This window comes from Pimephales promelas, chromosome 10 (genome assembly GCF_988280905.1).
Source record: "Pimephales promelas chromosome 10, fPimPro1.hap1.1, whole genome shotgun sequence".
Classification (NCBI taxonomy): domain Eukaryota; kingdom Metazoa; phylum Chordata; class Actinopteri; order Cypriniformes; family Leuciscidae; genus Pimephales; species Pimephales promelas.
In genome coordinates, this window is record NC_142778.1 from 27,431,535 (window position 1) to 27,459,387 (window position 27,853).

General features: G+C 36.3%; 2 protein-coding genes across 7 annotated transcripts in view; both read left to right on the forward strand.

Moving 5' to 3' along the window:
- lrriq1 (leucine-rich repeats and IQ motif containing 1) overlaps positions 1–16,680 on the forward strand; it is a 48,002-nt gene extending 31,322 nt beyond the window's left edge. For 3 of the 6 annotated variants that reach the window (XM_089116391.1, XM_039650411.2, XM_039650410.2), the window contains 8 exons: positions 120–247; positions 349–405; positions 541–629; positions 1,649–1,747; positions 5,645–5,744; positions 5,886–5,946; positions 6,201–6,318; positions 10,389–10,930. In XM_089116391.1, coding sequence (XP_088972517.1) covers positions 120–247; positions 349–405; positions 541–629; positions 1,649–1,747; positions 5,645–5,744; positions 5,886–5,946; positions 6,201–6,318; positions 10,389–10,522 — 786 coding nt within the window. In that variant the 3' untranslated portion in view covers positions 10,523–10,930. Of the gene's footprint in view, positions 1–119; positions 248–348; positions 406–540; positions 630–1,269; positions 1,748–5,644; positions 5,745–5,885; positions 5,947–6,200; positions 6,319–10,388; positions 10,931–16,548 lie in introns of those variants that run through there. The other 3 variants (XM_089116390.1, XM_039650413.2, XM_089116392.1) reach the window with 3 other exon arrangements.
- On the forward strand, positions 15,133–19,913 carry alx1 (ALX homeobox 1). Its single transcript, XM_039650381.2, has 4 exons — positions 15,133–15,438; positions 16,549–16,841; positions 18,157–18,285; positions 19,158–19,913. Exons 1-4 carry the CDS (start codon positions 15,234–15,236, stop codon positions 19,494–19,496), a joined length of 966 nt encoding a protein of 321 aa, XP_039506315.1. The 5' UTR covers positions 15,133–15,233; the 3' UTR covers positions 19,497–19,913.
- Positions 19,914–27,853: the final 7,940 nt, after the last annotated feature.

Sequence of the window (27,853 nt, forward strand, 5' to 3'; positions counted from 1 at the left end):
TGGATTTGGACACGCCCTAGTGCACTTCCGCCGTTGCATTTAGATCGTTAAAATAGGGCCCTATGCGTTAGAAATGACAGACTAAGGCTATCTTTGATAATCTTTTTTGGTACTTACAGTCTCAAGTCCTTCTTCCGATGCCGCCAAAGACCCTATCTGTTTTTCCACGGCAACTGAAACATGCCTGGTCAGATAGTGAAGTTGCAGCCTGCTTGGAGCAATGTGTGTCGCCTCACCTTAGTACCAGGTGATCTTTTGGCTTTGTTTCTAATGCTCATGATTATTCAATTAAACCTGTTGCTAATGTTTTCTTGCAATGTCTATGGTTTTCTGAACAAACATTTCCAGATCAGTCCTCAAAAAGCACAACATGTCCGAGAAATCTGAAAAAATCCTCAATGAATGGTATGTTTCTATGCTCCTTAGTGCAGTCCTTTCAATAATAAACAATATTATTGGAATAAATCATAATATATTATTTTTAATTCTACATTTAAAACAAATGGCCATTTTAGTTAATCGTGCTAACTTCTATTTCAGGGGCATTACTAATGACTCCACTGCCCTTCTCATGCTGAAAAGAGCCAAAAAAATGAAAGGCAGGAAACAGCAGGAGAAAAGATTATTGGGTAGGCATATCCATCCATCCATCCATCCATCTTATGAGCTAGACTTAAAACAATTCAACTTTTTAATTCAGTAGATATTGGAAATCCTAAATCAATGCATCTCAATTAGGGGGCCTGGGCCTACTAGGAGCCTTTGAAACCTTTATGAGTTGCCTGATCATGACTTATCGTATAATTCATTGTGCATTTTTATGAATATATAATTTTTTTTAATTCTTATCCTTAATCCTTATCCAGTAAATCGCAACTGGAAACAGTGATGGGGCTGTTTGATTATTGTTATGGACAATGGGGTTCTCAAAAAGTTTGAGCACCACTGTAGATTCCTTACAGTATTAGCATCCGGCATAGCCAGTGCAAGTACATTCCTGTCACTAAAGTTACATTCCATTATAATACTCCATATTTAGTCAAACTAAAATCACTACCACTAAAAAGGCTTCAATTAATCAATCTGTACTGACATTCAGAAACTTCTCTGTCTTTGGTGAGCAGTTTTGCTACACTTAGCATGGATCTTGTGATTCCATGAGAAGCTTAATCTGTCATAACAGCAAGCAGCTCCACCCTGCTCCATGCCTTGTCATGTTCGATTGGCCTGTCTGTAAACATTCTCACATATATTCCATCCTGCTTTGAGTTCCAAGGGCCCAGAATCAGCTTCATTACTAGGAGTTAGGAAACATCAGCGCTCATATGTTCAATGGGCCGTGAGTCTCAGAAGAATCCCAGACACGGTAGTCCTGGCCCTGGTCTGGATCCTAGAGGGTCGGCCTGAAGCCGGCTTTGATCAAGGTCAGGAGTGCGTGACTCTAATGCCACAAATCCAATCATGGCCCCATCAAATGAGGGCCTGTGTCAAGCTCTCAGAGCCACTGCTCCATAGGCCCTTTGGTCTCGTAATGGAAAGTGAAGCTTTGGTTTCTGTCAGTTTTCTGTTTGCGCTTGTCTGCTCGATGAATCCTGCATTCGCATGAGCTCATTTGTGGCTGCGTTCCTGTCTGTGTTATGTGTTCTAGACCCAAATCTACGTCTGGCCCTGTTCAGGAGCCACAGTAGCCAGTTTGTTTCCACAGAAACTCAAAGAACACGTTTCGCTTCCAAGGACAACTTTAAAGGTAGGACTGTATATATATATATATACACACACACCACTATATACATTTTAAAATGAATTACTATATATTTTTTTCTACATAAATGAACTGATTCACCATATGAATCAATTGGTTTATTATATGAATCGGTTGTTGTCATATAATATACAACAATTGATGGAGTTTGCACAATTTCCTGAATTCTGAGAGAACTGATCCATTTTTATTCCCCTTGGGCTGGATCCAGGGACACGCTTGGATCTATCTTGTGTGTAATACACAAAAACATACACATCGCTCGATCAAATTGAATGCACATGATGGGATCGTAAATAGCTTGCTATTAGGTTGTTTGGGATGGTGGAGAGAATAAACAAGATGATTGTATTTCAGGAGACTTTGTAGTGGACCTGAAGTGTGAAATTGAGTTAAGTACAGGAGGTAGGGCAATTAGAGGTTCCAGACTGAGAGAGAGTGCTGTCTGCAGCCCTTGTGCCACCTTAGGGAGGTGGGGCTTTTAGTGCGATGCTACCGAGAGGGGGGGTCAAGCGTAAGGGATAAGGGATAGATGAAGGGTCACGTTAAAGAGCAGGGCAAATAAATGAAAAGATATCCTCTTTACAAGCGAACGGTTGCTTTTTTTCCTTACTTTTTTGTTGTTGTTCCGACTCCTCCGCCAGTCCCATGGCGTATGTAAGCCGATACCCATTTTCAAGTGGGTTACTTCATGTCCAGCACATCCACAAAAGAGAGCTTGGATAAAATAAACACGAGTGAGGCGGATATCTCGGAAAGAATCTGTCACGGCTTCGGGGGGCTAATCACCTCCAGAAGGGGGCTTGGAGCGCTCGGCTGAAATGTAAGCCCCTGCTGGGGGAGAGCAGGGGAGCGGCGGCCAGCCTGTAGCCTGAGGCTTGGGGCCGTCCCTGGTGGGGTTGGGGTTGTGTTCCTGGTGCCTTCCGCAGGTCAGCAGAGGGGAAGAGCAGGTAGCCTTACCCAACCCCTGAGCCAGGACACAGTCCCATGATGCCCTGCTCATGTTGGTTTTAAACATCTTTAATCTTAAGTAATGGAATCATTTATTTTTTTTTGGTTAAATGCAACATAGTTGCCTTTGCATTAACCTGCAAGTTTTTGCTGCTCTCCTGTGTTTAATTTCCACCATGTGTCCTGTATTTCCAGTCTCCTGTATCTGCTGGGCTTGGCACTGTACCACTTCTCAAGTAGATGATACTTTTGGTTTGGTTGGATTCCTTTTCAAGGAAATCTTGCAAAAGAGTCCACAGAGTCCACTTTTTGAATCAGTTGAAGGAGTTTAACTGGTTTATATTTGTAGCTTAACAAATGACTTGATTGTTTCTTTTTTTTGAACTTTAGTAAAATAAATTAAAATAATCAGAGAGGATTTTTAAAACATCAGTTCACAAATTAAAAAAAAAAGTTCATATAAACCAAGCATTTAAATCTCACATTAAGATTCCCTCTATTTTTGGTCTCCTTTTTTGATTGCTTTAAATTGATGTGATTGACAATGTGTGTGTATGTGTGTGTTGACCGCTGGTTGACCGCCTATGGTCTGCTCTCTGGAGGTGAAGGTTTGACCCAGGGTAAAGGAAAGTGGGAGACAGAACCTCACGATAAAAGACCTGACCTCCCTCTTTGAGGCTACTCGGAGAACTCCCAAACAATCAAAGCCCCTTGGGTATGTCTCGTACACACACACACATACGCACACGCTCAAGAATCCCCCACATGCAAAGTGTGTCTTGTGGATAGCCTATGCGTGTGTGCATGGGGTGACTTCACTGCAGTCAAACAATTTAGGCATTTTGGACACCAAATTCCAGTTTAGTAAGTCAGACTCGGACCCAAAAAAACTAGAAAACCCATGGAAGCATTTTTTATAGACGCAAGATAATTATTTTGTGAGATGGAATGTATATAAGGATCAAAATATGAAAGATTCCCTCTGAGGATACATATACTCTTAATGTGTTTTTATATTTTCTATCTCACTCTTTTGTCATTCTTGTTCTCTCAGTTGTTGTCCTGGTTTTGTTAGGGCTAACCATGTGTCAATGCCTCAGTATTGGTATGAAGGAAGAGTAGGATTTCTGAAAATACCTGCACAGTGACCTTAAGGGAATCATGTTGACCCGCTTCTCTGAACCCACCTCCAGCAGTTCGGTTCTGTAATCCTTACCCTCCATGAAAGAGCTGATTCTCTGAGTCCTGCCACCGCCATAGCAGCACCACACTGCCTAATGTACTTAAGAGCCCTTCTAACAGCCGTGACTCCTGGGCCTCCTAATGTCCTGAGGGCGGGATAGATGGGGGGTGGGGGTGGGGGGGGGGATTGCGAGTTCGAGAGCTACTGGATGCTACATGTGTTTCTATCATATAATATCTGTCGTTAATTCTGGAGGTCCTTCCCTAAAATCTGTGTTTTCAATGACACATGCAACTTCTACCCCCCTCCCCCCTTTTTTGTAGTTTTGTAACTTTTCAGCAAATAATAATGCTTAATATGAACCTGTTTTAATGCACACCTTTTAATGAATCACTTTTTATGAACATTTTTATCATTGTTAAAATGAAATGATATTGAATCTATAACCAGCTAAATGCTATAAATTAAATATTAATAATATATACATTATAAATAATGTTAAATTATCATATAAACTTATGTACCAAATATTCTATTCTATTCTATTCTAATACTTATTTTAAAATTCAGTGGCCCCAAAATTATTTGGATACTTAAGGGACACAAAATGTATGATTATCATTGCATTAGATAAACTTCACAATATTTAACCAGTGGACATTTATGTGAAAGAAAAATAACACAAGCACCATTTTCACCATTTTCAAAAATAACACAAGCAACCATTTTCATAGTCATGTTGCAATGGCCAATTGGTTCAAGGTCATTGCAAAATGACTAAGTCAATTTTGAGAAAAGCATGATTGTTTGCAAAGGCCATTTGGCTAAATATTTAGTTATTGAATGCAATGAAATTCATTCATTTTGTGTTCAACTGTAAAATGTCTAAGTTCTGTGGGTGATTTAGGTACAATGCTCACATTAAAGAACACAGCAGCAGTGTAATCTACGTAATCTACCAAGAGCAGCGCAAATTACCGCCAGGTTTAAGACATGCTTTTTTTGGGCAGTTAAATAATTACCAGTAAATTGACAAGTGCAAACCTTTGCATGATTCATTTAAATACACTCCTCCCTTAAATGTTGCGTCTGAAAGGGAAACTCCTAGAAAAGCTTATGCAAAATCACACTAATTTGCCCTGCTTAGTAAATCTGTCCGTAAGACTTTTCAGCACCAATAAATGTGGATTGCCTTTTTCCCCCGTTTTCTAGTTCAGCCCTTGGGGAGGAGTTAATCACTTGACATTTTTAGTGGATTTTCAATTAACCCATGACAACTGTAACCCATAAACCTTGTCTGCTCTTTATTTTTTGGCAAAACCATGGAAATGACTTAAGTAAATGGCTCATTAGTTCCAGCACTTGGCCGTCAGAAGTTGTTATCAATTCATGCTAGTCTCCGCCGAGAACACGTTTATTCTGAATTAAGGCTTTATAGTGATGCCTATTGACACTGCCCATAAATTTCCCTACTCCGTACATACTCGTTTGTTTTTTTATTGCTCAGATGACTTAAATATACAGCACAGAAGTTGGTGAAACAAACGTCATTTGCATGTGCTCTCCAACCTCACAGACTTGTTTCTTCTGCTTCTTAGCTACAGTCCAAAACTATTATTTTGATTCACTTGGTGCTTCTCGGGAATTGCCTGGCTAATTCTGTACATTTCAGTAAATATTTAAATGGATGTGTCTGCAAAAAAAAAAATCTTTTGGGTACTTTTCTTCTTGTTTCATGTCAAATGCAGCCCACAAAGCAGCGAATGAAGTTTACAAATCACCGAAAGCAGAGGAAAAACAAACTTACCAGTGGCTCCAACCCGACACAGACTCAACAGGCACGGGACGGTGAGACACGCTGCTCTTAACTAATAGTTCACAACAATGATCAGTTATAGTGGTGACTTGTAAATGTACACCATCTCACATGTTGTGAATATGCTGTGGTGAAAATTGTGTTAGAGATAATGTATTCAATTACTTTTTTAGGGAACATTTCCTCCCCGATATTGGCCACGATATTCTTAATGGTGGGAGAGTGCAGCTTGTGGTAAGAGCCTTTTTTTTGTTTTGCTTTTTCTCTACTTAAAATTGTTCATTAACATTGACACTGCTCACATTTTTCACAAATCCTGTGCTAATTAACTCTGAAGTTACATTTAAAGTGGTTATTTGCGTGTGCAAATAACAATTGCTGCTGTTATCCCCATTAATACATATTTGAAGGAGTGAATTTATGAATGTTTGTGTTTGAGTGTGTGAGGTTGTCTATAATGTACCTGTTTTTTTCTTTTCTTTTCTTAGGCCAGTGGGGACAGAGACGGTGTGGATTCGGGAGAAAAATTTTGGGCTGACTCCACTGATGTCTCTCCACCTCTTAAAAAGCATTCTCAAACTCGGAGATACTCAGCTGAAAACAGAAGTGAGTGTTTTACTTAAGTGAATTAACAAAAAAAACTAAATAACATAATATATATATATATATATATATATATAAAACGCATCAAATCTGTTTGTCCCAGGTCTGTTTATATTTGGTAATACTGATTTTTACAGACTTTTTTACATATTTTGTATTGTTTTAAATTTTGCGTAAAAATATTGCTTAAGCAAACCATTTGCTTTTTAAATATTTGTTGCTGATAAAAAAGGTAATGGAGTATGTAAAAGCCCATTAACATTAGAAAAGTCTCATCGTTAATAATATCACTCAAGAAAAAAAAAAAAGAACGTTTTTAGAAAGTAGTGAAAACTCCCTTGTACATATATTTTTTACTTTTATCTCTTTTTCTGCTCCAGGTTAAGGTTGTGCTCAGAACATCATCGCCATATGATTTATCTCAGTAATAATTTATGAAATGTTAAAGGATGGGATTAATTAAGGAAGGTTTTTAAAACACTGCGGACTTCACACAATGATGTGAAGTTAAATCATGTCAGTCAGGTTCCAAATCAAATACTGCACACAGAGTTCAGTGGGTGTGGCATGAAGCGCTCGATGGAAACTGACATTAATGTACACATCATCTGGCTCACTTGATAACCTATTACAACATCACACAAATCCGATTTCGCACTTTTGAAAACCACTTGACATCACCATGCACTTTTGTTATATGGAAAAAAACAGGTCTGATCATTGTTTCCACTGGGGAATGTTTTTCCACTGACCAAATTTAGACAAGTGAATGCTTGATACCTTTTAAATGTTCATGTATAATATATATTAGGGCTGTCAAATGATTAATCCTGATTAATCGCATCCAAAATAAAAGTTTGTGTTTACATAATATATGTGGGTGTTCTGTGTATAATTATTTTGTATATATATAAATACACACACATGCATGTATATTTAAGAAAAAAATATTATTTATATATAAAATATTGATATTTATATATAATAAAATTATATATAAATCTATATACAGTATATACATGAAAATATTTCTTAAATATATATAAGCATGTGTGTGTATTTATATAAATAAAATAATCACACAGTACACCCACATATACTGTTTTATGTAAACACAAACTTTTATTATGGATGTGATTAATCGCGATTAATTGTTTGACAGCACTAATATATATATATATATATATATATATATATATATATATAGTATACCATTCAAAAGTTTGTTTTCAGCTTTTATGTCGCTAAGAAATGAGCCTTTATTCAGCCAAGATAAATGAAATTGAATTGAAAATTGATGCTGTTCTTCTGTTAACTTTTTATACATCAAATGATCCTGAAAAAAAAATGCATGACAGTTTCCACAAAAATATTATGCAGCACATTTATAATAGGATCATGTGACACTGAAAACAGTATTTTACAGTATTTTTGATAAAAAATGCAGCCTTGGTGAGCATAAGAGATTTCTTCCAAAAACATTTAACAAGATGAAACAAGAACAAAAACAAGAAATTTAAAACTTTTGAATGGTAATATTATATATATATATATATATATATATATATATATACTGTATATGCAAAATGTGTACTGTGTATGTGTGTGCACACGTGTGTCAGCTTAGCAGACAGATGCCAGGGTCGATGAGGGGACGGGGGGTGGAATAATCTCTCTTTCAGCAGGAAACGGTCCGTGAGAGACCCCTGACACCTCTCTGATTAAGTGCGAGCTCTGTCACACACTCTGTGCAACTCAGGACTCACCCTGACAAAGATCCCACTGAGTGACACAAGCAGAGCTCAGCGCATTTAACATAGTGATGTCGGGCTGTGAAGGCTTTTCACTGTCTGTCCTAATAAAGCCAAATTAGATTCCGCTGATGATTTGAAAATGAAATCCACGAGGATGTTGACAGCCTGACTGACTGAATGACTGACTGGCTGTCCAAATGACTGACTGAATCAAGCCTTTCACATAGAGGTATTTATAGGTGAATTATTGACGAAGCTTATAGTTGCATAACGACTAATTCTACAGATCAAAGAAAATGTAAATGCAAGATTTCATAATAGATTAATTTTACAGTTTGTATGCTAGAGCTATTCTCATCCACAGATATCAGTAGTCATTTTCTGAATGAGAATGTTTTATTCCGGTTGCGTGTTAGCCTGTTTATCAGCTAATGTAATACAAGTTTTCCCAGTCCATCAAAGGCCTCTTGTGATTTGAATCGGATCAGCGTGAGCGATTAGGTCATGGGCACAAAGTTGACATGCTTAGTATTATGTTCAATTATAGTAAGGACTCTATAAATACTACTTAGCTTTAATGCAACAAGATACCCTCTACTTACTGGGGCCGAGCCATAAAGAACAGTTTAGGGAGCCATAAACGTTTTCATTATGTGTGTAGAGGAAATCTCCCGGTGCCTCATTTTTTTTGCCCTCTTTCAAAGGTAATGGGAGCAAAATGGCTGAAAACAATTTGTTTGGTCACAGCGGTTAAGTGAGTGTGTGGCCGTTTTATTAAATATCAGCCCACAGAATTCGGGTAACAACATTTGTCTCTTTGAATATAAACGTCCTGGGTTTGAAGTGCAATTAATATCCATCGAGGGCTGACGTCTAGTTTTTCCACTTTAATCATCACAGACAAGGAACAAATTAATACAAATGTACTTAAAGCTAAAATTTGTATTATCTCTACATTTGTAAAATGGGTTACACACTTTATTATAAGGTAACGCCGTAACAGTGTATTTAGACAAATGCTGAGTAATATTAATTAATTCCATGGATTTGGTTTAGGGTTAGTTACTTAAAATAATGCATAATTTACTGTGAAACTTCTTAAAATAGTTTTTGCATAAAATGTATTGAATTTATTAAAATTCTTGGTATGTTTTAGCATACCTCAAGGGCATCCAAGATGTAGGTGTCTTTGTTTCCTCAGTAGTTTCAATTTTGATTAGGGCTGTCAAACGGTTCATCGCGATTAATCGCATCCAAAATAAAAGTTTGTGTTTACATAATATATGTGGGTGCACTGTGTATAATTATTTTGTATATATAAATACACACACATGCATGTATATTTAAGAAAAAAAAATGTTTATGTATAAAATATTTATATTTATATATAATATAAATTATACATAAATCTATATACAGTATATACATGAAAATATGTCTTAAATATATACAAGCATGTGTGTATTTATATATATAAAATAATTATACACAGTGCACCCACATATATTATGTAAACACAAACTTTTATTTTGGATGCGATTAATCATTTGACAGCCCTAATTTTGATATTTTTAGGTCAAACCGTTCATGTCTGTCAATCATATAATGGAGGTCTATGGGGTCCACCTCAAAGAGCATGCACAGAGAAGTCCAAATTAAACATGATTTAATAACTCGTAAATGTAAGTACACATTGATGGCCTAAGACACGAAACGAGCGGTTTGTGTGAGAAAACTAACAGTATTTATATCGTTTTTACCTCAGCCACGTCCAAGTGATCTGAGTGCGCGGGCGTTTGTGGAGGTAAAAACTCAAAAAATACTATAAATACTCAATATAAATATGATAAAAATTGAAAATAAATACTATAAAAATACTATAAATACTCAAAATTAAAACTACTGCGGAAACAAAGACGCGTACATCTTGGATGCCCGGCTTGAGGTAATCTGAAACATACCAAAAATTGGTATGATTGAACTATCCCTTTAAGAGTTACTTGGCTTCTGATTACATTTGATCTTTGAAATGAAATAGAATTCTGTGTAATAATATGTGGTGCACGGTATCCTCCTGAGTATATGAAGTTTTACCTGCTGTTTTGTTTTGCCATGTATGGCTTCTTGCTGAGTGAACCCATGGGTTCTACACGTGGAACACATCAGCTACAGAAAAAAAGCTTGCATTGTGCTGTGTGTTTGAAAGAACTGTCCTTGTTAGAAACAGCAGAAATGTCAGTCAAAGTCTTAACAGGTCATTGATGATGAAAATTGGATTATTGAAGGTGTATTTTTACAAAATCATCTTTGTCTTCACAGAAGCAGAAGTGCCATCACCCACCAGAGTCAATTCAGCGCCGATCCAAAAGGAACGCATCTCGTTCCGGGACAACCCAGTGCGACGCAGTGGAGGCTGGGGTGGAGGAAAGAAGAGGGCCAAAGTGAACAAGTAAAAAAGATAACCACATCAGGTTGTGTTTGTTGCACTGCGACAATATTGATTCAGTTTGTTCTTTTGTTTTCACCCTTCGTATTTGCGGCCGTGTATATATTCCGAATGTGATGGATGTCTTGTTGATGTAAGCTCTTAACAAGACGTACAATGCACATTTGATCTCCTCTGAAATTCCTTCCAGCTGCTGTTTTTACTAAAATCCAGCTTCCTCTTCTACAAATGAATTAGAAGCAATGGATGAGATATAGCCCAAATATCTGCAGGCAGTCACAGGATACGTATTGCTTTCAAGTATCACTCCATTTAACATGAGCACTGCGAGCCATGGAATGGGTGGAAACCATTTACAAATGACATGCTTAATATGCAGACAATGACAGGCAATAAAAAACAGCTTGTTCCTGTATTCAATTGACTTTTTTCTTTCCTTATACTGGGAATTTGTGTTGTTCATAAAGCTCAATATAAAACGATGCACTTTTAACAAAAGTAATATATCAAAGATCACTGCCAATACAGTATTTGGTTTGTACTCAACTTTTTTTTTATGGCAAACAGTCAGAAGATCGGTGAAAAGAATGCATACATTAGAGTTAATGTTTTCTTTAGTGTTAATAGAAACTGATAATACACTCTCAGAAAAAAAAGGTACAAAAGCTGTCACTGGGGCTGTACCTTTTCAAAAAGTAAACTTTTGTCCATTTTAGGTGCTAATATGTACATTTATGTGTTAACATGTACATTTTAGATGCTAATAAGTACATTTTTGGTGTTAATATGTACATTTTAAGTGTTAATATGTACATTTTAGGTGATGATATGTACATTTCAGGAGCTAATATGTCCATTTTAGGTCCTAATATGTACATTTTAAGTGTTAATATGTACATTTTAGGTGCTAATATGTCCATTTCATGAGATAATATGTCCATTTTAGGTGTTAAGTACATTTTAGGTACTAATATGTATATTTTAAGTGTTAATATGTACATTTTAGGTGCTAATATGTCAATTTCATGAGATAATATGTCCATTTTAGGTGTTAATATGTACATTTTAGGTGCTAATGTGTACCACTAAGGTACCAATATGCAGCATTTGGGTACAGAAGTGTACCTTTTGAAAAGGTACAGCCCCAGTGACAGTTTTTGTACCTTTTTTTCTGAGGGTGATATCCTTCTTTCTGTATTTTAACTTTCTGGCACCAGCTCAGAGTTCATTTTGTATGCCTAGAAATGATAAAATAGCTTAAATCTTGAGAATGAGGTGTCTTATTAGTGGGAGTTTTGGCATTGTGTTTGGATATGTGTCCCAGAGTACAGTGCATTTCCAAGTTTCCACTTTTGCTAAATCTCAGAATAACAGACTGAATTTGCAGACTGATGCCAGCGGGTAATTCATGCCAGTTGTTACCCACAGAAAACATAAGCAAACCCTGAGAGATAATCTTTTCAACTGCCAGCAAGAGCAGATCTGCATAGGTTAGTAAAACCCTTCAGAGCCGTATAAAACGTATTGGTTTGTTTGGGTTTCTAGTAGACTACGTTGTATTTAACTACCCAGGAACGCATTATGGGGAAAATAAATACTCATTGAATAATCCTTCACACTAAAATGAAAAGGCCTTTCACATCGCAAGCTCAATGCATCTGGCCTGACCTGAGCAGCTCAATCACAGCAGCTGGAAGAAGTGACTGTGGCCACAAACCGTTTATTATCATTTTAATTACTTAAGTGACTGCAAAGGCATATATACAAACCCAGCTGACACTCTCGTACTGAACTCTGAGTTTCACTCTGACTATAGTACATAAAGAGAGAGAGAGAAACAGAGAGAGGCAATAAACAATGGCAAACATGTCAGTGACCTTAAAGCCTCATGTGGCCTTTACAAAACCATTAAAATGATGTAAGAATGTAGCATCATGTCAAGTCAAGTCACATTTATTTATATAGCGCTTTTTACAATAGAGATTGTATCAAAGCAGCTTCACAGTGATAACAGGAAAATAATACAACACAGATCAATAATCATAATAGAGAAAATCATCTCGACCAATTTGACAGATATCATATTAGGGAGATCCCTGTGTCATTACAGGTTATTATTACTGAAACTAAAATAAACTTTATAACTTTATAGTTCAACTTAACTCAAATTAAATAAAATTTATAAAAACTACACTCTAAAAATGCCAATTTTGGGTCAAATATGATCAAACTCAAACATTTGGTTAAAAATATAATTTGAAAATGTAACCCAATGGCAGGGTTTGTCCATATTTGACCCAAAATTGGGTTAAAACAATTCAGCATTTTTTATAGACATAAAACCTTAAAACAAAAATTACGAAACGTTTACATGAACATTAAATTAAACAGAAAAATGTGTAAAAATATGTTTATAAAAATATAAAATGTAATTCAAAATATTAATAAAACTTATCAGTGATACTATATCAATGCTGTCATTATATATTTGCTTTTTACATATCATATTATTATATCAAGGACATGCAAGGATCCTCATCGTTTATAGGTGACATTATGAATTTTGTGTTATTAAGACTTCATATATTACGTTAACACGATTGAATTAATAATTAGTTTTACATTTTTTAACGTATTTTAAAGGAGTACAATGCCTGGATGCTTGCATCTATAATAATAAAGAACAATGATACAAAAATAAAGACTCAGTTTGGAAAACATTTACCCACAATGTTGCATGTTTTTATTATTTGGTAAGGATCAAATGACAGATCAAGTGTTTTAAATACTGTACCTCATTGCATTGTTTTTTGAGTTGATTTTGCACTATCGCGCGTATTTTCGCGCTTAATTGAGTGAAATTAGACCGTAAGTAACATTGATTCTTTTGTGCTTTCATGTGCTTTGCTTCTAATGCGCAGACAAAATTTCAACAAACCACACAGAATTTCTCACATTTTCCCCTCAGCAAGAGGTCCAAATAGAAGGTCATTTCAGAGCCTTAAAAAGAACCCCCCTGCTACTTAAGAACACCCCTATTTATTTTCATTTTTTTCTCGGAGTGGCACCATCAAACCCCAAGCATTGTAAGTGACCCTTAGATATGGCTAGCCTGGCAGGTGGTAAGGTTTGCTGGCAGAGAGAAGACGGTGATCTCTTACACACACTTTGGAGTGAGGGTGGTATCGGATGGCGCCTTTCCTGTTTGAGATACAAACGTTTAGGTGGTCGCAAAATCATTTTGGTGGCGAGCTTTATAATCTCGAATCCAAAAATGACTTTCTGCGCGTGTCACAACTGTTGATGTCGGGAATGAGAAGCTCTTCGTTGTTTGAGTTATCAGTGGATTTTGGACTGAGCAACTGAGCTTAAAAGTATACCGAACAAATGACTCTAATATGTTAGTTTTTACTATCACACTTTTATTCAAAACAACAAACAAACTAACTATTACTTTTTTCAGGCTTGATAATTTGTGACAATTAAAACAAATCAGTTATCTGGACTTTGAGAGGATAGCCTAGGCTCTTCAAATTGTGTGGAAAAAGTGATTATTATTATTATTATTATTATTTTATTATTCAGGTCACACAGCCTGCATTTCTTCACAGAGTTATGTGACCGTCAGTAAGCGTCGTGATATTATTCGTGTTTTTCGTCGTATTATTGATCGGAAAATTCAGATTGACGTTTCATGAGACTTGCGACAGGTTTGTCGTGCCGATATAAATAATAATGTTATAAGAATAAAAGTTATCTTTAAAAAAGTGCTGCAGCAAATGCCTGTTTACTGGTTCTCTAAAATGTATCTGTGCGTTAAAAATATTTAAATATAGGCCTAAATAAAGACCATATTGCTAGCCTGTCATTTTACTATATTGTAAAAACGTTTGAAATAAGTAAAATGTTATTATTTATTTGAAAATGTACATTAGGCTATATTTAACAAGGCAATGCACTTTATTTTTAAAATAGGATTGTGTTATAAATAAAACGTATTATAACCTTAAAATCATTCAGAGCAAATAAGCTTAAATAATTTAATGACATTTACAGAACTGTAAAATAAATGTTTTTATCCCAAATGCCATAATTCGACTAGGCCTGTTTTCTGTCAGCTTGGCTAATATGCGCTGGAACATTTACTGAATTGTGTGCTGAATAAGTGTGAAAGTAGAACGTTTTGATGTTTTCCTCATGATGTTATTTATTAATAACTTTATTCGTTTTATTAAATAACATGTGAAGCGTAGTATATGCTTTATAAAGACAGCTTACTTTAGGCTAGTGTTCTTTTTAGCATTCATCCGACTCTAATATGATTAGTGAAATGCTTAATATTGTTTACAGATGGTTTAACACTTTAAATAGCGCGCAATATATCTCCAGTCGGATTTAAATAATCATTAGAGATATCCAAACACGAAAGCGAAAGCAAGTGTAACTGTTTCATTTCGGGTCATCGGAGAGTTTCATAAATCTTGTTTAGTGCTTGTGCATGCGCATGGGTGGAGTTTCACCTTCTCCATATTCAGAAGCTGGGTGGCTGCTTGAATCTCCCACTCTTTGCCGTATAAAGAGTGGCCCTCGGTCTCTTTAAGACAAGACAAATTAACGACTTGCACAAATAATTGGCTGAGTTGCTTCATTTTTGACATCACTAAAACATTTATGGTGTCCATTGACGCTCTTCATGCTTGAGTCGAGGCCAGAGGACCATGATGGAGTACTTGAGCGACAAGTTCTCCTTGAAAAGTCAAGCGATTAAAGGCAGTGATTACTACATGGACCAAGTTATGGAGACTTTAGACAATGTGCCGTTCTACAACAAGACATCACCGAAATGCGTGCAATCCTTCTCGATGCAGAGCAATGAGCAACACAGCACGATGGACAGATCGTCTCCGTGTGACAACCGAAACAGTAAGTCTGGCTTTGAGAAAAAATAAGAAAGTACCCCCCGTAACTTTTTAAATGTTTTACAAAATGTTCACCATTTAACAGATTCTTTTTGTAAAACAGTTAAAGGATGTCAGTGCGTTCAGATAGCCTAATTTAAAGCACCGATTTATGCAAAAAAGTTATTTGTGTCATATAATTTCCTTCTGTGGCATCAGAATATAAAATCACGTTTTGTAATAAACTTTTATTTTTATGTGTAATACAAAATAGCCAAATTGAAGATAATTACGGCTTTTGCTTACTCCAACGATAATGTTTTTATTTGATTCACAGGCCTCTATGGCTATTAAATAACCTAGCGAAAAAGATTATCTAAGAATTAAATGTGAACAATATATAGCCTATACAGATTTAACTAATATTTAAATATTATTTTAGGCTCTTTTTTTTTAAAGGTTACAACTTTTCAACAATTCAAACGTTTGAATAATGTGTTGAGTTGTATTAAAAATATAGGCCTATAGGCCTAAGTTATGTACAAACAAAAAACAGCTACAAAGTTGTTTCTTTTCTTCTAGAAACCAAACTAATTCCTTATTAATTCTAAATAAAAAAAAATTTGGCCTTTAAAACTATATTCTTTTAATAAAAACATTGCTCTTTTATGTATCCGCTTATCGCTTAATGCGCTATACTTGTGGAAACACTTTTCATTAAAAAGTCATTCGAGAACAATGTTTCAGATAAGTGATTTATTTTCATTAAAACAGGATTATGAAAATAAATGAATGTCATTTCATTTATTGAAGAAAAAAAAAAACCTCCTGTCTAAAAGGCCCAATAATAGAGTCCTATACATTCCATCATTATTTATATAGAATTTAATAAAGTGTAGCTATATTTAAGGTCTTGTTTTTTCTTTTTTTTTTAATAAACCCCTTGAGATCATCATATAGCCTACGGTGTTAAAATAAAATAGTTCTTAATTCCTTTATTCATGACTTTATAACTTTATTCCATGCAGTTTCTCTATGTTGAATTGTTTTTCTAAATTAGGTTTTAGATTTAGTTTTAGATGCTGCTGAAACTGCAATTTTATGTCAACTACCTCTATTTTAATAATGATCACAGGCGTGAATTACTGCGCTCCAAAAACTGAGGACGGCAGCCTGCACGCGATGGAGAACTGCTGCAGTGTCAGAGTCTCTCCGGCCACGACCGGACCAGACAAAACGGAGCTGGACGACATCGGCGAAAAATGCGACAGCAACGTGTCGAGTAGCAAGAAGAGACGTCATCGCACAACCTTTACCAGCGCTCAACTTGAGGAACTCGAGAAAGTCTTCCAGAAAACACACTACCCAGATGTGTACGTGAGAGAACAGCTGGCCATGAGGACAGAGCTCACGGAGGCAAGAGTTCAGGTAATTTGGATTCTCTAAAAATCCTTTGCTTTTATTTATTTATTTATTTCAGGAACTTCTCAAGAACTCAGGCCTTGTCTGAGAAAAAACGTCATTATGTTTAAGGACATTTTACTCACTAGGCCTATAAAACATTCATTGCTCAAACTACATGAATTCCTCAACGTAAACAAATAAAAACAAACTAAAATTGAAAACGTAAAATGGATTTCAGTCTGAAATCTTGAAGTTAAAATGACAGTGGTGCAATAACTTGTTCATTCAACATTTTCGCTTGGTTCTTGGCGCTCGACATGCAGGATAATCCAAAGGAACGTCATAGACGCGTTGGGTATGGGAAGTTGGGGAACGTTATCTGAAGGATGAACGATGTGACGAGTTGGTTGAGAATATTTGTTTTTATTTTGAATTTAATAACAGATTAACATAATAAAATTTAACCCTCGAAAACTCATAAAAAAGAAGTGAAAGGGAATTTAGACTAATGAAATTATGAAAAATAAGACGCTGTCGTGATGAAAACATATTTACAGTGCTCACTAAAATATACAAAATAAAGGTTCCAAAAGGCGGGTTCAAATAAAGGTTCTTTATTTGCATAGTTCCATGAGGAACCTTTAACATGGAATCTTTCCATTGTTCAAAATGTTCTTTATTGTGGAAAAAAAAAAGGTTCTTTAGATTAGAACTTTTAGCTTCCCCAAAACTTTCAGTGAACAGTTCTGTGTAAACAGTTTTGTGTAAAGAACATTTTAATAACCCAAATAGCCTTTTTGCACTATACAAAAACTTTTGTCCAATGGAAAGGTTCCATTGATACAGTATATATATATATATATATATATATATATATATATATATATATATATATATATATATATATATATATATATATATATTAATAACCATAGATGCTAATAAAGAGCTGTTATATTTAACAGTGTTTGTGTACCATGACATTTATTACCTTTATTTAGTTATAGATCTGTATTTGTTTTCAATCTAAACTTAGTAAGCCTTGCCTTCCTGTCACAATTTATGAATTTAATGCCACAGTAATTAATTATAACTTAACATTTAATAACATTTACAAATATTTAAATACAAATAAATGGTAGCACTTTATTTCACAGTGTCCTTATTACACGTAACATGTAATTATTATAGTGATAACAGTACATTATGTATAATTACATGTAACTAACCCTAAAACACAACCTAAAATCCTATATGCAGTTAATTATTGTTTCTCAGTACTATCTAAATCATTAAACATCATGGTAAAAATAACTAAAGTTTCCTCTTTCTACTGAAGGTATGGTTCCAGAACAGAAGAGCCAAGTGGAGGAAGAGAGAAAGGTATGGACAGATCCAACAGGCCAAAAGCCACTTTGCAGCAACCTATGACATATCAATGCTGCCCCGGACAGACAGCTACTCACAGGTGATTTACTTATTTGTTTCATAATAATAATAATAATAAAAAATCATCATCATATTTACCTGTATACTGGCAAACCTGTATGATTGTTCTGCACTGTTTGAATGTCGTTTTGACCACATCTTGGAAGTAATCACCTATTTGCCATACATTGTAGAAGTAGATTTGACTTAAAAGTCACAAAACATTTGAGGTAATTTTAGCAAATAGCATATGGTCCTTACCGACTCAAACACAAAGCATGAATTGTTGACATGATAGCCTTTAGAGCTTGGATCTGTGGTGACGGGTGAGGGTGGGCGGTCAGTCAGGCTGCAGAAAGCCGTCTCACGGTAACTGACAAAACCTGTTGGGAGGACAGGAGAGGAAGATTTACATGGCACCGCGGGACCTCAATTTCCTTCATCCGAGAGCAGATTCCTTACTCATGCGTTTTCCATAGTCATATAAAAAAAGCATCTGCCTTAATTTGACATTACAGCAGGTCCTTATTGCACCAGGCATGTTGTAAACCACACTGCAGGGCTTGTGTTTGTCTTATGCCCATGACATGTGTACACTCAGATTTTTGTGGTGAACACAGATACATTTTTGTGGACTGCAGGGTTTGTTTTTAAAAGCCTGGTCTGGATTCATTTAAAGTCTTGGACATAATCGTCACTGCATTTTAATGCAGATTGAGGGTGTATCTGATATGATGTCATCAGTGGATCAGAAACGTTTCCCAGACACACAAAAATGCATCGATTTATGTTTTAAAATTCAATTCACTTTCCAAATGTGCCATGAATGTTCAAACATTTGGTTTTGTTTACTTTATTATTCAAGCCTGTTGTTGTTTTGTTTTTCCCATCTCACATTCTCCGACCACACAGATTCCCAACAACTTATGGACCGGTCCCGCTCCAGGCAGCTCCGTAGTGTCGTCCTGCATGATCCCGCGAGGTTCCCCTCCCTGCGTGACATCACCCTACCCACACTCGCCGAGGGCCGCTGAGCACGGTTACGTGGGCTTCCCCAATCACCAGCAAAATCAGTTTGGAGTTAATCACGTGTCTCTCAATAACTTCTTCGCCGATTCACTCCTGGCTCCTTCGCAGAACAGTCACGCCGCGTTTGAGACCAAACCCGAGTTTGAACGGCGGTCCTCCAGCATTGCTGTACTGCGCATGAAGGCTAAAGAACACGCAGCCAACATAACTTGGGCCATGTGAACTCTAAACTTAGTCCAATATTCATGATCGGAACTGTTTTTGCCAAATAATAATAATACAGTCAGTTACTTTCATGAAATAGTGGCTGCCCAGTTTATATTATTACTTATATGGAACAAACAAAGATTTCAGCCAATTTAAAAAGTATTAATTTAATTAAAACATCTCTGAATAGTGTTTTTTCTTCTTTTGTTTAAGCATCTCTTGTTGTCATGAATATGAAGGGCGCAGAACTCAACAGTATTATACTCTCATGACGTTAACAGAGAGGTTATGGCTGACATACTAACACTATGTCTGTGTGCTTTGCAGCAAAGCTGTATTAACGCTCTCTAGCTGTGGCTAGTCTGCAGTGCCACATGCAGAGGAGCACATTTTTTTTATTTTATGGGAATAAAAGTTCATTCAAATAAGCAATCTGTTTCCATTTTGTTTTTTCATTTTCTTAGCTCCTGCTCTCTTTTGAACATGATTCACTAATAGATTGCCATTTTGAATCATATTAGTTGCCTTTAAAAAATGTCATGAGTACACATTTGTAACACTCTTTTGTTTTCAAAGTTCAGTCTATTTTGGTTTTATGAATTTGGTACACTACCATTCAATTTAAAATATGTTTTTGAAGATAATTTATTGCTGTGATGGCAAAGCTGAATTTTCAACATTATTTCTCCAGCCTTCAGTGTCACATGATCCTTCAGAGATCATGATTATTAGCTGATTTGGTGCTAAGAAGAAACTTCTTATTATTTGGTAATAAGAAGAAACATTTCTTATTTTTATCAATGTTGTGTTGTGCGTATTATTACGGTTGTGCTGCTTATTTTAATTTTTTTTTTTTTTTTTTTGTGGAAACCGTGACACATTTTTTCAGGATTCTTTGATGAACAGAAAGCTCAAAAGAACATTTATTTGAAATATATATTTTTTTCGTATCAGTGTAAAAGTCTTTACTGTGACTTTTGATCAGTTTAATGCCCTCACTGAATAAAAGTATTAATTTCTTATTTTATTTTAAAACTGTTACAGTTATGATATTATATTAGTGTTTCCGAGTAAATTGACAAATTAAATGCTAAATAATTTTCTGGTTTAGTACTGATCCTTTTTCAGCTTCTCTGTTGACAGTTACATATTTCTCATTTTGAGACAAACACAACTTTACACAACTGTTTGTGGCTTTTGCCAAATAAACAACCTGTTCTTTTCATTATTGTTCTCATGTTTTTTTATCCACAAGTTTGTTTTTCTTTTACATTTTTTGACTTGATTGATACAAACTATTAGTATTTTGCATTGACTGCTGAAGAATGAATTTTTGTTAATATACTTCAACCACTAGATCTCAAACCAACAATGTTTGAAGGCTCCAATGATTCACAATTTCTACCCGATAAAATATTTTAGAGCTTGGCATAACTAGGAAGATGTATGTTTTTTTTATATAAAAATAACCAAATAATAAGAATGATCTTTATTTGTTTTTAGCTTATTTTCATGTTTGTGAACAACTAAAAATGCTGTATTATGCATGCCAGGCCAGTAGTTGGTGTTGTCGGTTTGTAAAGACACTGAGCGCTAACACCTTTATTATTTTTCCGGTAAGAGCGGGCATTATTTTAATGTGTCTGGCTTCTGGTGTCATTCGCATCCAGTTCTTTTTAGCTGTTTATGCAAAACAGCTCATTATGCTGCTTGAGATTGCAAACTGTTGAAACTATTGTTTCATGCAGGAAATTAAATCCGCACTCATATAGGTTTTTTTTTTCCATCAAAACCAAATATGTTCATTAGTGGTTGTATTATATTAAGCAGGGACACGTTTGTGTGCATTTTTGTTTCGTGATTTCACCGGAACAGTCTCCGAAACGGACTGAAGCGCGCGTGCGTGTGAAGACTGCGTGACATGTCCCCACGACTTTTATCCAGGGTCAAGTGTCTTTGTTTCCGCAGTAGTTTCAATTTTGATATTTTAGGTCAAACCGTTCGTGTCTGTCAGTCATATAATGCAGGTCTATGTTCACCACCTCAAGTCAATGGTCACCACCTCAAAGAGCATGCACAGAGAAGTCCAAATTAAACATGATTTAATGACTCGTAAATGTAAGTACACATTGATGGCCTAAGACACGAAACGAGCGGTTTGTGTGAGAAAACGAACGGTATTTATATCGTTTTTACCTCTTGTAACCACAGCCGAGTCCAAGTGATCTGAAGGCACGGGGGCTTTGGTCTGAGCAAGCGAAAAAAATCAATGAAAAGTTACGCCACTGTATCTTACCATATTATTTTAATGTAGTGTCTTGATTATAAACATGCTTGTTTGTTTCGCAAAAGGTTTTACAGCTTACTGCAACTCGAAATATTCTCGTTATTTCCCCATAGCTACTAATAAACCGAAAGTCTTGCACATTCACAAAAAACACCTTAAGTACACATACGCATAACGTCACCGCTTTCACAAATTCATGCTTTTGTGCATAGTTTACTGGAACCAGTTTAAAATAACGGTATCATTTTCAAAAACACATAAAAAGTTTTACGTTTTTGAAAACGGTATTGTGTATACGGCCCCCGACTGGAATCTCTGTATCCATCTCTTGGTCACTGATCTCTAATTTCTCTGAATCCACAGCTTCACAGTAAGACTGATGGTGTAGCACATGTGAGGCACAATACAAGTCTGCTGCAGATGAGCTCAACCAGCAGGCCGAATGGGTTTGACCCTCCGGGTGAGTTACGCTCATTAATAAAGACCCTCACACGCTTGGGGGAGTGAAACATGCAGAAGAGAGATGTCTCTGCTGCCCAACACCAGACCTGCAGATGGGAGGGGGGGAAATCTCATTTTAAAACACTATGGATTACAAAAATGTACTGTGCATTTATTATTTCCCCTTTAATCAAATAACAATATATTTCCAGTATTGTGATTGTTTTGAAAAAATTATTTGGTCATATTTACATTTGCGCTCACAATTTAGTAGTATAAAATCATTGAATGGATGCTTTGTAATTCACTAACCAGTGAACACATAAAGAATAGAAACAATCTATTCTTTGTACAAGCAGGCATGAATTTTGTGAAAGATATTTCAAAGATAAACTGGCAAGAGCAATGGCAAAAACAAAAACAAAGCACACAGGACTTCGTGTGGAAAATGATATGATGCCTCCTGTCCAACAGTTTATGCCTTGACTTTGAATGCTCTCCTCTAGACGACTCACAGAGTTTCCGTGCCCTGTATCCTTGATGGACATTTTTGGCCCAACTCTGCAATCAAGCACAATGTGGTCTTTATAATTACAGTATGCATGTAAACACATTTGTATTCCTTGTGGATAGTTTATTCAGTCGTCCCTGCCAACAGGCCCAACTGGTGCTGTACCAAAGTAAATAGCACATGTCAGACATGTCGCGTCACTGTCAGATGTAATCTCTAACTGTAATTCTTGACATCGATTTTTTATTTGATTTAAAAGTATCAGAGGCAATTATATTCCAATGGTCATTTTTTTTTGTTCAAGCCAGTGCAATTAATCACCCACATTACACATTTAACTCTGGGCATTGTCGGGAATAATCACAAACACACACACACACACACACACACACACTCACACACACAAACACACACACAACAAACTCACTCACGTACTCCCTCACTCACGTATTTACTCGCTCACCCACTCGCTCGCTCACTCACTCACTCACTCACTCACTCACTCACTCACTCACGTATTTACTCGCTCGCTCACTCACTCATATGCTTGCTCACTCACATACTCACTTGCTCATGTACTCACTCACTCAAATACTCCCTCACTCATGGACTCACTCGCTCATGTACTCACTCACTCACTCACATACTCACTCACATACTCCCTTGCTCATGTACTCACTCGCTCATGTACTCACTCACTCACATACTCACTCACATACTCCCTCACTCACACACTCACTCACATACTCCCTCGCTCATGCACTTACTCATGTACTCACTCACTCACACACACACACACACACACACAAACTCACTCACTCACTCACGTATTTAGTCGCTTGCTCACTCACTCAAATACTCACTCACATACTCCCTTGCTCATGTACTTACTCATGTACTCACTCACTCACTCACTCACTCAAATACTCACTCACATACTCCCTTGCTCATGTACTCACTCGCTCATGTACTCACTCACTCACATACTCCCTCACTCACATACTCACTCACATACTCCCTCGCTCATGCACTTACTCATGTACTCACTCACTCACTCACTCACACACACTCTTTCACACGCACACACAAACTCACTCACTCACTCACTCACGTATTTAGTCGCTCGCTAACTCACTCACATGCTTGCTCACTCACACACTCACTTGCTCATGTACTCACTCATATACTCCCTCACTCAAGTACTCACTCGCTCATGTACTCACTCCCTCACATACTCCTTCACACTTACACACACAGACACGCACACAAACTCACTCACTCGCTCACGTACTTACTCGCTCATTCACTCTCTCTCTCTCTCTCACTCACTCACTCACTCACGTATTTAGTCGCTCGCTCACTCACTCACATGCTTGCTCACTCACATACTCACTTGCTCACGTACTCACTCCCTCACATACTCCCTCACTCACATACTCACTCGCTCATGTACTCACTCAATCACATACTCACTCACTCACTCACATACTCCCCCGCTCATGTACTTACTCACATACTCACTCACTCACTCACTCACTCACTCACTCACTCACTCGTAATTTATAAACTAAATGGATAAAAACTTTAACACAATCTTGCCCTGGTCCTGAGAACACAGCTGAACCTTTTATTTCAAATCTACTTTCACTAATGTAGTTCACTAATATAGTTGATAGTTGCTTAAACGTAGGGCAGTGTGGTTTTATTGTGTTCTCTTGTTTACCCGACACCTATAGCAAAAATATGATGATATAGTTTAAGGTCAGTATGATTTTTTGAAAGATGAAATTAATACTTTTATCGCAACATTAAATTGAACAAAAGTGACACTAAAGAGATTTATATTATAACAAAAGATTTGGATTTCAAATAAACGCTGTTCTTTTGGAACAAATATTAAGCAACACAACTGTTTTCAACATCGATTATAATAAGAAATATTTCTTCAGGCCCAAATCAGCGTATTAGAACGATTCTAGGATCATGAGACACTGAAGACTGCTGAATTACACAGAATGTATGTTTGTTAGTAAAAGAGTTTGTCTGTTGTACTGTTAGATGATGATGTGTGCTGGTCATCATATTCTCTGCTTATCTCTTATAATATTATTTTCCATATATTACCATTACAAGACATCTCTCTATTGACTCTCAGAAACAATGTATAAACAGTGAGCTCATAAAGCAAACAACAGCATAAGCTCAGATCACTGCGAAACTCATTCTCTTTGTGGCACTGAATGTTCTTAAACTTAATATGAATCATAACATGGATTGTTGTGAAATATTGGATAATGCAGCATTAAGGACCTCTGGGACATTGTAATACGAATTGAAGACCATGCTAGACAAGAACACACCGCTCTTTGCTTAAGAATGTCAAACTTCTTGTTTTCTTTCTGTTCAAATGCCACATACACTCTCTGATGGACATTTCAGCCGGGTCCCATCATTTACAAAAACTCCCAGCATGCAGCGGGTCGTGATGTTTTTAGCCCTGTGCCGAGCGAGGGGCCAGCGATCGCTCTTCCTGCCATGACAGTATGTTCAGGAGCAGCGGTGCTATAGAGTCGGTTCTGGGCTTCATGATTAATGAAAGCATTCCCCGAACCCAGTCTCCTGCGCAAAAGAAGCCCTGAGAGTTATTGTGTGCGAAGTGATTTTTTTATTACCTTTTCACACAGAGTTGGGCTGTTTCAGAGAGCAACATTAAGTCCCAGATCAGGAGGAGAACCGCAATGTTAACGCCTAAGATGGATAATGTAAATGTTAACAAATAGTAATATTACCTGAGACCTGAAAACAAAGAGGATAGAAAGAATGATCAGGAGATACTATCTGGAACTATTTTAAGTGTTGAGTTTTATTTGTAACTGACCCATGATCTACAGTAACATCAGATTAAGAAATAAAGCATGGGAGTCGTTTTGTCTTTTAAGGACCACAATATTCAGTAAAAAATTCAATGCTATTCAATCAGTGGGCAGAAAGCCTTTACCTTATTTGTTGTGGCTGGTGAGTCATCGTGAGTGTCAGGCTTGACGTGTATCGTGCTCATGAATAGTCAGATGTGGTGGCACCCTGTTGAGATAACAATGTTTACTGATGCCAAGAGAAACAGAGGCAATAAACAGGACAATTAACCATCAGCGACAAACAAACTCAATACAAGATCAAATGACGTCAATGTTAAATTACGTCAGTATATTAAACAAATAGGACTTACACACACACACACACTTAATATATACATACAGTATATATATCACTGTAAAAAAATATTTCCAAGATTTGTTATCACAACATTTTTTCTTTTGTCAAATCAACCTAAATGATTTATTTAGTTCAGATAACTTATTATTTTTAGTTTCTGATGATTAGATCAATCTCCTTCATTGTATTAACTCACTTTTTCCAGTTCAATCAACTTAAAAATTACCAGGTTACTTACTTTTTTAAGTTAAATCAACAATATCAGTTCTCTTCCAGCATGCTAAATATACAATTAAAGATTATATTTTAGATAAAACCATAACTTAAAATAGCAAATTATATTAACACTTAATACACACATACAAAAAAAACATTGAACAAGTGGGAACCAAATTCATTTTTAGTCTAAAATTTCCAGAATCGCTCGAAAAAGATTGTTGTTAAGCTTCATTGGGCTATAAAACAATAGTTCACCAAACATTTTTATTCTGTCCTTGTTCAACTTCAAAAACAAATGAAAATAAATTAAATCTGTTATCATAAGCAATCGATTTAAGCATGCTAAAACCACAATCACGTATCGAATGACAAACAAGTTGTCTCTTCCAGTGACAGGACTCTTACTGAGTTCCCAGCAGGAGGAGAGAACCATCTAAAACCTTCATCATCATCTGCACTGGCTCTCTATCAGGCAAACATCCACTGAATCATGAGAAGCACTATTCCATCAGTCTCACTTCATTAAATCCTATATGAGAAACCAACAGATCTGAAGAACCGCAAAAGCTAACAGTGGAAATATGCAATTCATTCATCCTTCTATATAATATTTTTTAGCATGATATTGGAGTTTAAATGCAACTTACATTAAATAAATGATGTCTTGAATATAGCCCAGATCCATCATGGTCACTCAAAGTAATGGCAGCAGCTGAATATCAAAGGTTTTATTCTTTAAGTTAGACTTTAGTTTAAAGATAACGGTGGTGTCTTAAAAGAGAAAGTAAGTCATCCTTTGATGATAAAACACATGGATCTCAAACCCCTCCAGAAGTAATCTCTGGATTGCGGACAGTGACGTATCACCATGTCACAATCTCATGAACTAATGGTGGAAATGTTGGTTTCTTATCATGTATATTGATGTGATCTGCTGACCCTTTGGGCATTTGAAGCCACATCTCCAAAGTCAAGCCAAGTCCTCCCACGCGGCTCTTCCCTTCTCCTACATGGCTTTGAAGTTCATTCTCCTCAAGCTGAAAAATCGCAGTTCCAAGTCACCTCAAAGATTTACTCTGTAATATTAAAGAGGACTTCATAGTGCCCTCCATGCAAAGCTTTTCTTGGACTTTTCTTTAACCAATAAAGATTTTGTAAACCACACATTTTCTCCCAAACATTTCCTCAAAAGATCTATGATAATAATATTAAAACATCGGTATTAATATTGAATGATTTAAACCATTGAGTGAATTATTTCCTGTCACATCACTTCATACCTGAATGATTAGATTATCTTTTTTTATTTTTCTGCACTTCTGCACCAAATGCCAGTACAATGAATCCCGATCTTCAAGCTGAAAAATCCCACTATTGTCCTTAGAGGTGCTTTACAAAGAAATTGAATTCTGTTTGCATCATTGATCATTATTTTCCTGTTCACTGTAAAGCTGTGATATAAAAATAAAGGTGGGTTGACTTGTACCATATTTGTTCCTCAAGCATTTGACTTTTGTATAGCATTTGGTTGTCAGAAAACGTTTTGGACGTCTTTGGAAGAGATGCCGTTGTTTATTTGTGACGTTTAGGAATTCCCTGCTGTCCTTGTTCCCTAATGAGGAACATAATCACCCGTTGACTGACAGTGGGTTCTTCTCGCCTCATGCTAGAGTCAGACCCTTCTCGGGTGACACTGCTGAT

Coding starts and splice junctions, on each gene's coding strand:
- alx1 (XM_039650381.2), top strand. CDS start 15,234: ATGATGGAGTACTTGAGCGACAAGTTCTCCTTGAAAAGTCAAGCGATT. Junction 15,439..16,548: donor TCCGTGTGACAACCGAAACA/GTAAGTCTGGCT, acceptor TAATGATCACAG/GCGTGAATTACTGCGCTCCA. Junction 16,842..18,156: donor TCACGGAGGCAAGAGTTCAG/GTAATTTGGATT, acceptor TTTCTACTGAAG/GTATGGTTCCAGAACAGAAG.